General features: G+C 39.1%; 1 protein-coding gene across 1 annotated transcript in view; it reads left to right on the forward strand.

The window, feature by feature from the left end:
* The first annotated feature begins 5,649 nt into the window (after positions 1–5,649).
* The window catches only part of PPP1R12A (protein phosphatase 1 regulatory subunit 12A), a 155,129-nt gene continuing 148,676 nt past the window's right edge, over positions 5,650–12,102 (forward strand). The window contains 1 exon segment of the mRNA XM_077770237.1: positions 5,650–6,118. Coding sequence (XP_077626363.1) covers positions 5,882–6,118 — 237 coding nt within the window. The 5' untranslated portion in view covers positions 5,650–5,881.

Here is a 12,102-nt window from a genome sequence, read left to right on the forward strand (position 1 = left end):
GTTTATAGACGGTAATCTTTTCATTGAGCCCTCACATGGTGGAAAGGGACAGGTAGCTCTCTGGGGCCACTTCAATACGGGCACATATGACCTAACCTCCCAAAGGCCCTACCTCCTAATACCATCACCTTGGGGGCGGGGGTAGGATTTCAACATATGAATTTTGAGGGGACACAAATATTCAGACCATAGCACCTGCCAAGTCTGGGGCACAGCTATGTTTGGCTAATGAGAGTCCCAGGCACATTTTCCAGCCTCTCTAGTGCAGCATTCAGCCATTCACTCTCAGATCCTGTCAGAATCCAGGGACACTTCCAGGGACCAGGTAGCAAACCTCCACTGCTCTAGATACTCACCAACTTCTTTTTCATCCTTTTAGCCTGGGCATCCTTTTTTATTCTCAGTGAGGTCCTTCTTTCCCACGGCAGTACCCAAGGATAGATGGGGAAGCCCCATCTACTTGCTGTCCTCTTCTCCACCCCAAATAAAAAAATAATACATGATACTATGAATTAACATTGTTCAAGTGAGGATAACATTGAGAAAAATGTTTATATTGATCTATGATACTATGTAAATGTAGCTTTAGTAAATTTCATAACCACCTGGTACACTACCTCCAACCAGATTACTAGCCTCGAACTCTTATTAGATAGTAATTTGGGGGTGGCCCTTTCAAGCTAGGAAGGAAAGTGTTTTGAAAGCAACTTCTGCTTTCTTCCCTGACACAAACATCCCCTGAGACAAGGAAGCAGAGTGCCTCAACTTAAATGAGGGAAGGAAAAGAGGTGAATACAAGAAAAGAAACATCTCATTTTTTTTCTTTCTTACATACATTATTCATTTAATCTGAAAACAACTACAGGGAGCTGCTATATCATTCCCACCTGCCACAAATGAGCATAGTCATTACCAGCAATGCTGTGTCTGTTATTACTGTGCATGTTCATTCTCACTAGTATTCCACTCTGCACATTTTTGCATTCTGGTCTCTGAAGGAGTTTAGAAACTTTTCCTAGGATTTCGGTTGAAGGACATTTGAATAAATCCCTCAACTAAATGCTAGTGTTCCAAGATAGAGCTCATGCACCCAAACTCTCCCTCCCAGTGTTGGAGCAGCAGCCTCTAGTTGCTCTTGTAATTTCATTGTTACAGAGGATGACCCTTAGTTGTGACTTTCCTGTCATGTTTTCTCCTGGAGTTCATAGATGCTTTCATATAAATTGGCCTTCCAACAGCATGTCTTGACACCCTGAGGTGAGTGTGTCACAAAGGTCCTTCCTGTAATCCTTGCTAAATTAATTATAATTATTATTATACATGGTAATTAAAGTCAGCCAATGTTCCCCAAAGTGTGGGACATGTAGACTGGTAGTATTTGATGTAATTTTAAATGGATGGAAATTAAAATACCAGTGAAGCACTCAGCAAAAAAAGCCATTCTCTTTTCAATATACTTTATCTTTATGATTATATTAAGTAGAAAAATAACAAGTTGATGCTAATATGTCCAACCCTTGCCAATCTTCTTTTTTTAACACATTGAGAGGAGGAAGCCTTGGGCTCAGATCTCTGATAGGTAACCTAACTAGAAAAACATTTTCTTTTCATTGCATTTGCTTTCAAGTTCTTTTATTTATGTCAGTTGGAAGTGTTTTCCACTTGCAAAAGTAACATAATGTTTCCTTTTAAAATAAACCTATTTTTAAAAATAAATAAATCTATTTAAGTTTTTTTTTTTAAGGTTAAAAGGAACATTTTAATAGGTTCCTGGATCGGGCAAGAATCATGACAAAGTTTGGGGAACACTAAATTAAGCAATTCATATGAACGGCCATGTGATGTTCTGACACTGACCATGATACAGGTTGCAAGTCATGTGCATTAGAGGCAAGTCATCATCTCTTTAGCACTATTTCTGTACTTTGAATTGTTGCCAGACACTCATCTGATTCCCTGTTTGCGGGGACCAGAAGAGCTTTATGGGAATATCAGCCACAAGTAACTGTATGAGTGTTAGGTTCTTGGGATGGAGCCAGATGTGATGGAGCATTTACCCTGAAGAATTAAAGCAAGTTAACTTTCAGAGTAGTGGAAGGAACCATTGGGTCTGGGGAGTGAGGCTGACTTTCTAACCCCGAGTCAAGGGAAGTGGTTAGACGCTATGATCTAGAAATCAGGTTTGGTCTAAAAGTAGAGTCTGAAGCAACTTAGGGTGATTCAGTGTTGGTTCCAGTCAATAATCCAGGTGGGTGTGAATATCTTATGATGTTAGCAGATTGTAAACTTTTCTTCAGGTTCCTAAAAACAACATTTGAAAGAAATTATTATAGAATGCAAGAAAGGCTAGCCCAGGTGTAGAGTATAGGAGATAAGACCAAATTGCCTTGAGAATTCTATTCTCCGCTATATAAATGTAAATTAGAATTTCAGGTTTGAATTACGGATGAGAACTTAAATGTATGACTAAAAGTACTTATCAATATCTTATGTATACTTTGTACCAAAATACATTTCCAATTGTATAATAAATGTTACAGGGAAAACGATTCATTGAACAGAAAGTTGGTTTATGGAATATTTTAGTATGTTACATAGTATTAGTGATATACATCTTCACTATTATAAAGATTATAAAGGTTGGCAAAACAGTGAGCAAAGAAACGTCTACATCCCAAGAGTTCTTAATTAATTTAATAGTTAGAGACTAACTTCTTTTTACATGTAAAAGGGCTTTTTACCATCTGGCAATTAATTAACCAGTCTTTTACTGAACAAAAGGCTAATTCTGAAATTTTTATTTTTTGCTTGGATTGACTTTAAAATTTCCCTTTTCTTGTTCTGTGTTCACATATTACAAATAATCAAATATATTTTCAAATTTAGATTCATTCATAAGTCAATAAATAAACAAATCTCCACATCATAGAGGCTGGTACTAAGCTAAGGCCATATATGTACAAGCATTGGTGTTAAATTTTCTAGCTGTTTTTCTAACAAACTTGACTGTAAGTGTAGCATCATATTATTGCTGGACCCTTCAGGTGATGGTACATCAGAGAGAGCACAGAGAAATATCTAGCTTCATGTGTGTGAGTATTTAAAGTAAATTAATGATTTAATTAAAAATTCTTCAAATCAATCATAATTAATGGTTAGTAGGGGATATCTGCAGTGTAATTAAGCTTTTAAAGAGATACATATTCTTGGGGGCACCTGGAGGGTTCAGTCAGTAAGTAGGACATGTGACTCTTGGTTTTGGGATTGTGAGTTGGAGCCAGGGTTGGGTGTAGAGATTACTTAAAAATACAATCTTAAAAAATAAAATCTTAAAAAAAGATACATATTGTCTTTTGACAAACTTCTGCATGTAATAAAGACTCCAAACATGAGTAATGATTTGCTGAGCAAAGAAAATCAGTTAGCAAATTAATATAGTCCAATTTTTATTTTAATACTTCTTCTGCTGCTTAAAGTTTGAAGTTAACTAAGCTACTAAAGTATTAGAAGTGATTAGCTTTGTGCTGTTGTTTTTAAAAGAAGTTTTGTCTGTTCTGGAATTAGCCATAGGTCTTCAGTATTATTAATAAAAAAAAATCCTCCCTGCAAATGCAAAGCAGGTAGCATTTTAAGTACTTCCAATGAGATTAACATGGAACTTGCTGACTGAAAGATAAACTCAATGAAATTTGCATACATCAAGAGCCTTGGTGGGTTTTTGTTCTTTTGTTTTTGACTGGTAGCCTTTCGTAACTGATACTTAGTTATGTTTTATTAATAAACTGTCTTATTTATTTTAGACTTTGAAGTGCTTGAATCCGAAAGAGCATACCTCGCACCAAACTCTCCAAATGAAAACCTGAGATACCAATCTGTATTCCAGAACACTTTCAAGAGGTACCAAATACGACCATAATTTTCTTGGGAAACAGTGATAAGCTGTCAGTTTTTCTAGGTAGACTGAAAAGCTGACAAAGCAATCCTCAAATTCCTTTCTTTTATTATGAGAGGTTTATTCTAGAGTTCTTAAAGTGAATGGAAATTTTGTATTTTAGCGCTAACAGTTCTTCAGCACCTAACACCATCACTATTCAAAGACCTAATATTACCATTAGTGTGTTTCATATATGTTACACTCACTTTCTATTTCTACAACATTTTCAGAGGAACTATCTTACCCTAATTTGGGTTTTTATTATAATCCTAGTAAGTGCAGTTCAAAAGACTCAGTCTTACAGGGCAGGTAGCTTCCTGCATTTTACTCAATTATATTATTTCTCAACATGAAAGGCTGCGATGTAGTCCACTGGAGGATAAGAAAAGCTTAATTGCTCACTGCTGCATCCCTAGCATCTAGATGCCTGACCTAGTACAGGTGCATAATATTTGCTGAAGGAATCCTAATGCTGCTGCTGAATAAAATTAATTAGTTCTTTGGGGACTCAGTCTAGATGTTCCCTAAAGTCCCATTCAATGGTAAAGAGTTAAGACTTCTCTTACTTTGGCTCTAAATGTTCTAAAAATCTTTCGCAGATGAAAACAGTGATGTTCAGAAAAATACCAATTGGTGGAGATTGCAAAACAGATGGCTTCAAAGACTTTAGCTATTGTTACAAATCGTGTGTGCGGTGTCAAACAAGACGAAGATTTAAAAAGCCCTTTTTTATGATTATAATGAATTTTTTTTTTTTTTAATACGTGACCTCAAACGGCGGTTTAAATATGTCCTTATGGTCAATGTATTGCCAGTGCCTAGAACAATGACTGGCTCATAGTAAATATTCAATAAATACCAACGGAATTAACTGCGTAATATTAACATTCCTTTGAACTCTTAGAAGCAGCTGGGTCTTTACCCATCCTTAGAAAGCGATGGAGCAGGAACTAGAAATCCCTTAAAAGGTCAGGACCAGTAACTAGGCTGAGCTAAGCTCCCTTCGTAGTACAAGGCAGGCTGAAAGCACTGAAGGAAGTGTAAGAGGACACGGAATACGCGTGAGAGAAAAACAAAACAAAACAAAACAAAAGACAAGCATAAGGGGAAAGACGTTTCGATAGTGGAGGTTGGCAGGAAGCCACCGCAATTACCGCAGGTCAACCCTCGTTACCCGGCGTTGACTAAGGACTGAGATCTGGGTAACCACCGCCAAAGCCCTCCGCTACACAGACCCCGCTTTTAAGAGCTTATCAATACTGACATGCCCAAGTTCACCCGAGTTCCTCAGAAAGAGAAATTACAAGTGCCTAATTCGCGTCCTATCCTCCATTCCATTCAAATAACGCAGCCAATAGGAAAATCCTCCGCCCAGAGCTAACGACTGCGCGGAGTTCAGGCAGCCCTGGAGGCAGGTCGGCCCGGTAGAGCCGCCGTACAGACCGACTGTTGGCCTCCGGAACCCCAGGAGCCCTCAGCCAGGCGGGACAACCTTCCTTCCCTGTCTCCGCCCTTCCAGGTTGGTCCCAGCCCCCGCAGCCCGGGCGGCCAGGACCACACCCGCTTCCCTCCGGTGGCCCGGCCGCCCCCGCTGCAGTTCGCGCGAGCGCTCTTCCTGAGGCGGGCACAGGCCCAAGGCGCATGCGCGTTGGCCGAAGGGCGCCTCCCTGTCCGGATCTCGCGAAGTTACGTTAGATTGGCCGCCGGTGACGGGTGGCCGGGCCGGGGGCGGGAGGGCTTCTGAGGTAGGAAGGGAGGTCCGCTCGGCCGGGCGCGCCGCCCCAGTGCTCTGTGGGATACTGGAAGTCTCGAGCGTCTCCTCCCGGTTCCCAGCCCTCTGGCCCGCACTCATAGAAACAGTCACACACCCCCTGCCTTCCCTCTTTTCCCTCTCCGCCTCCCCCTTCCCCCCCCTCGCGATAAGAAGACCCGGCGGCAGGAGAGGGGATGAAGATGGCGGACGCGAAGCAGAAGCGGAACGAGCAGCTGAAGCGCTGGATCGGCTCCGAGACGGACCTTGAGCCTCCCGTGGTGAAGCGCCAGAAGACCAAGGTGAAGTTCGACGATGGCGCCGTCTTCCTGGCTGCTTGCTCCAGCGGCGACACGGACGAGGTCCTCAAGCTGCTGCACCGCGGCGCCGACATCAATTACGCCAATGTGGACGGACTCACTGCCCTGCACCAGGTCTGTGCACCCGCCGCTGGCTCTCCTGACCCTGCGGCTTCTCTTCGGCCTCCCGCCGGGGCCTTCTCTCCGCTCCCGGCCTCGGGAGGCTGGGGGCGGCGGGAGACTCCCTGCTGCGGGGTGAGGGGGCGGCTTCCCGCGAGGGAGGGCTTCTGGCGTGAGGCCCCCTTCAGACTAGTTGATGTTGGAGTTGGGAACTGGGTGATTTCCGGGGCAGAGGAAAAAGGGACTGTGGTCGGCTTGGGGCCCCAGGTCCATTTGTAGACGTGTGTCTGGGAATTGGGGTCGAGACGGGGAGGGGTGTGCTGGGCTTGTACCTGGGCCCGATGTCAGTGATATACTTGCACGACGGGGGATGCTGAAGAAAACGACCAACGAGGGCATTAGGGACACTTGAGCAGATGGACGTCTTTGGCTTGTAGGTGGGCATTGGATTTGCTGTAGTTTTTAGGGCTAGATTACAAATGATGATGATAATAATAGTAATCAAGAGCCCTAAGCGGAGTGCCTGAGCGGACGATTTCCTGTTTTCTCCTTTATTATTGTTGGTCATTGGGGAGGGGGAAAAAGAGGTGTAATTAGCTGATCCGCACCGGGTGAAAGGGAGGGGATGGAGGTGGGTACGGTAAGGAAGAGTTCAAAGGGCTTGCCCACCGCGGGACCCGACTGTACTGAAGTGTCTTCTCGATGAAGAGTTTGCCGCAGTGTCAGAGATCCTTGAGCCCCGCGTCTTGGGGTGTGCACTGGGGTTAGAAAGAGAAGAATAAACACGGGGCCCTCTTTTCAGAGCTGATTACCAAGTTCTGATTTTCCTTTTGGGGTTGGAAAAAAAAAGCTGGTCAGAAAGTTTTCTCAAAATGGATGCTTTGTGCATGTTAAAGTTTTATAGTACTCTGATTGGGATCTCTCAATGTTAGCCAAATAAGGAGAAACTATTGGCAATCCAGAGATAATGTTGCTTTGCCTTTAACAGGCCAAAAGCAACACAACCACGTAGAGTTCTGCATAAAAAAGCAATTTTTAAGTGATGGTAATAGGTGACAGGACATACAGACTCTTTCCATTTTCTTACTGGGCAATTTGGAATTAACTTAGAAAACGACTTTACAGCAATAACTTCCCCTTATAATGAAGAGATTTGTAGACCATCTCAAAGTTGCCTTGGTTCTATATGGAAGATCATAGGTGTATTTTATTTAATACTGTAACAAAAAAACTTGTTCGGGAGGTTGAAATTTAAGGCTTTGTGTTTTATGAATATTGCCTCGCTCGCTGCCTTTTAAAAAGAGGTGTGTGGTGGCATTTTTCCTGTTGCTGCTTCCTGTTTGGTGAATGATGACCGTTTTAAGTTTTATTTAATTGAATTCTCATATCAAACTTGGCTTATAGCCTTTGTTTACAACGTTGACTGGATGAATTCAAATGACTGACAAGTTGCAGAACAAATCTGGTATTCACAATGTGGAACCCAGTAAAAATATGGTGCAGTCTTGAGTTCTTTTTCTTTTCCATTAGAGTCTCTAATGTATAGCATACTTTTTATTTGGCTGAGGTTTATTTTAAGGCATAGCAAACTCTAGAAAACATGGTGTTGAGAATGAAAGAAACATTTGGCATAAAAAATGATAACTGTAGTTATGTAAGGTGAAGAATCTGTAAGTTTCTTTCAAGTGTAATTTGCATATGTTAGTACGGAATTGATTCTGAAAGACATTTATTGTATGCTTGAGGTCAAGGTACAATTGGATAATGGTTTACATCAATATGTTTTATTAAAATTGTCAGAAATTTAAAGTTACTATGTTTGTAGAGGAACCCCATTGTATTGGCTTGGCCGAAAAGGAAATTTTGTAATACTTATGTTAATGTAATATTAATATTGGCTTAGGTAGGAAGAGAAAATACACATAACAGACTTCTTAAGGGTTTTCCCCCCCCCCTCTCAATTTGGACATGTTGCAAGAATTATCAGACTTATCAGTGTTTTCCTGATTAACTGATTCAGCAGTTAATTTGGCAACCTACAGGTGTAGTCTTCATTGGGTATTTTGTTTTAGCGGAGAAGCTTGTTAAGCAGAAGTTTTGAAGCTTATGCATAATCATTTGCATAATATCTTTTTGTAATTTATCTGCACATTCCGTAAGTCAGTGAAGCCAAAGTCTTTAAAATATTAAGCATTAAAATTTTTATCATGTTTTCTCCACTTGTTTATCTTTTATCAGCTTTTGTACTTTTTTCCCATTGTGACTGTGAGAACAAAGAGTTTGCTTTGGACAGATTTAGAACAGCAGATAGTGAAAGGTGATAAATACAATTTTTATTTAAAAGAATCACAAGAAAATCTTAAGCTTTAAAGAAATATCTTGAATGCTGCTTTTTTTTAAATACTTAAATTTTAAAAACCTAAAATTGACCCCATTGATTTAATACCCTTAGAATAGTATTTTTTAAATTTAACCTCTAAAAAGATCATGTAATAACCAAAAATGTTTTTGCCAGATTATCAGTTAGTCTGTTGGAATATTTGTTTACATTTTTGGTTTTAATCAAGTGTCCTAAATTTCACTGTCAGGATAGTTTTAGAGACTTCACAATCCTTAAATATACTTAATCTAATATTTTACTTCCATTTTTAGTGTAAGCAGCTTATTTAAAAATTTATTGGTTGAATGTGCTTTCTCATTGAAAGTTACAAAAGATGCTTAATTTTCAGCTATTCTTTTTTGTATAGAACTAATGTCAGCCATATTGGAGAAAAAGCAGCAGTGTTTCTTGTCAAATTTCCTGTCTTGATCTCTGGAATAGCCTCCCTCCCTCTGACTCCCAGAGCTAGAAAACAATACTAAATAGTACTGAAGTTAAAATAAACTGATTTTCTAGAACTGGAGTCTAGAGTAGATTTTCATTTTTATTGGTGGGCATTAATCAGCTCTGATTTTATAGGTACCTGGTAGAGTTTTCTGTCTTGCGATCTGTATCTGTATTTCAGTATACATTATAGATTTTACGAGAGTAATAGAGTTTTCTATAAAATACCTTATTACTGAGTCCTACTGATACTGGTGTGTGTAAAACGCAGGACTGAGATTTCTTCCATCAGTTTTGAGTTTAACCTTTGATTTTACCTTAAAATTTTATCTACTTCCTCTGTGCCCGGTAACTTCCAAGTCAGTTTCCAGTTCTCACATTTCTGCAGAGCTCCAATCCCTCATTTACATTTTTCTAGTGATGATGAAGTATTGACTTAAAATGAAATATTATTCAATATATTGTGATTCTGTACTTAAAAAAATATATTTAAGTAGTAATATAGTAAACAGAAGTTCACACCCTTTGTTATGGAATAGCAACTACTGTATTTGCATTTACCGTTGTGATTTCTTCTAAGAATTCTTATTCAAACATGGATTTTCATAGCTAAAGTTCAGTTTTATAATCTACTTTTATCACTTAACATTAGTTTAGATATATACATATATATTTCTCGTATCTTAAGACATTACATGCATCCAGGTACCTGTTGTTAGACAGTTTTACATCAATGTCAGGAATTTCTTTGAATTCAGCCTTAAATAAAACTTAAATCTTTACCAAGCCTACTCTTCTTATTAACGCCTCTGATTCTTTCAGTGATGTCATTAATCTCTGGATCAAGCTTAAATTCAGTTATTGTTTACTTATGCCCTTGTCTGCATATATCCAGTCAGTTCTTTTCCTTGCTACTCTGATTATCAACCTAGTTCATACCTTTATTTTATTTCTAGAGGATAATAATAGGTTAATTGCTTTATCTGCCTCTCCTCTCTCTCTCTCTCTGGTCCAATCCAGCATTCATATTGCCATCAGAATAATTTTTTAACAGTATCATTTTGATTGTGTCACTCCTCTCCTTTAAATTCAAAGTGTTTCATCATTTAGCTTATACCTGATCTATCTCCACTGTGTTCTTTTTTTTTTAATTTTAATGTTTATTTATTTTTGAGAGAGAGGGAGAGACTGAGTGCAAGCAGCATAGGGGCAGAGAGAGAGGGAGACACAGAATCCAAAGTAGGCTCCAGGCTCTGAGCTGTCAGCACAGAGCCTGACACGGGGCTTGAACTCTCAAACCATGAGATCGTGACCTGAGCCCAAGTTGGATGCCCAACCAATTGAGCCCCCCAAGCACCCCCATTGTGTTCTCTCTCTTTTTTTTAATGTTGACTTACTTTTGAGAGAGAGAGAGAGAGAGAGAACACAAACAGGGAGGGGCAGAGAGAGAGAGGGAGACACAGAATCCGAAGCAGGCTCCAGGCTCTGAGCTGTCAGCACAGAGCTGGACATGGGGCTTGAACCTATGAACTGTGAGATCATGACTTGAGTGGAAGTCAGGCAGATGCTTAACCAACTGAGCCACCCAGGGGCCCCATTGTGTTCTATTTTTTACTCTTCACTTTTTTATTTCCATGCTTATGGAAATACTTTTTTCTGCCACTAGAATATCTTCCTTCCCTTCTTTGCCAGTCAAAATCCTAGTTATTCTTCAGGGTTCAGTGGAGTTGCCAGGCAGTAGGGATCTTTCTGTCCTTTGAATTTGTATAACATTATGGCACTCTTTTCTCTCGGTTGCTCATTATTCCTTATATTTTGCCTCACTGCTGCTATTGAAAGGCTTCTTACTGAATAGAGTTTGTTTTTAAATTTGTCTTTTCTGATAGACTAAACCCAGTTTTCCCATATTTTTGCATTTCCAGAGCCTGGCACGTTGTAGGTACTCACTAAAGTTTTTTTCATTTGTATCTTTTATCTTGTATTATAAGTAGGAACTTTTATACTTATCTGTATGTTGTAAGATAAATTTTTAAAACACTTCCCATCCAGTACTTACTGTTCTTACACATACTAGAACTTATATGCTTATAAAACAAATGAAAATCTTTGTTATGGATATTGTGTGCAGATTTGTTTTAGTATCTTGAGCTTTTAAAAAATTTGTTAATATTAAACTTCTTCCTAATAAAAAATCTTAAGTCAGTTTAAATCTTAGTTAAGTGATAGAAAAATATTTAGTTGAGTCATTAATTGATTTGTCACCTTCTTTATCAGAGTCTCAACTAGGTCCTACAGAGGAATACAAATTAGAATTAGACCCATGTTCTGTACTATTCTAATTTTAAAATAAAGTTCTCCTTTTACTTTTCAATAGACAGACCTTCAGATAAGTTTCGGATTCAGTCCTTTTGCTTTTAAAATACAAATTTTATCAACTTCTAAGGAAGTCATTTGAAGCTTCTTTGTAAAAATTTGTGGCTCCCCTCTTGACAGTAAAAGGACTACTTTTGTGCAGTCTTTTCTTAAGTGCTTAATCTTCTCAGCCAAGGCATTTTCGCTGAATCGTAATCTGAAATGTAACTCTCTTTAAAAGTATTCTAATAGGGCTACTTAAAGTGTTTTCCAACCAAAATGAAGAGAGATTGGAAGCAGTTGATAATCAGTCTCTTGTTAGAGAATAGTGTAATTGCTATATATGAGGAAATCTGTTTAAAACTGAAGATAGAGTTTGTTGCTTATTTTTTGAGATGGGGATGTTAACATCTTAGAAGAATCTATTGAATCACTTATAAAATCTGTTTTAAGGAATGTGTAATATAAATTATTCTTTCTATATAATTTTCTTATTAGACTGTAATACTTTAAGCTGATGGCTCTTAAAAGTTTCTATTGAAACCATCCTAAATCCATTAAAAGAAAAAAAAAACACCTAAACAAACAAAACTTCTAACCCCTAACTGGCCGGCCCTTCACTTCCTGCAAATACATGGACAACCCTAGCCATATATGGGGTGTGGGGGTAGGACACCAGTGCCCACATTGCTACTGTTATAATGCCTTCTCTACAGTTGCTGCCTTTGTGCTTCCTGGCAACAGTTTTGTGGTCTGACTTTGAAGTGTCATAACCAAGACCATCTTTCATGTGCTTCAGCTAGTGTGATTGCAAGCTGTGACT

The sequence above is a fragment of the Crocuta crocuta genome, unplaced genomic scaffold (genome assembly GCF_008692635.1).
Source record: "Crocuta crocuta isolate KB4526 unplaced genomic scaffold, BGI_CrCroc_1.0 scaffold317, whole genome shotgun sequence".
In the NCBI taxonomy this organism is placed as follows: Eukaryota; Metazoa; Chordata; class Mammalia; order Carnivora; family Hyaenidae; genus Crocuta; species Crocuta crocuta.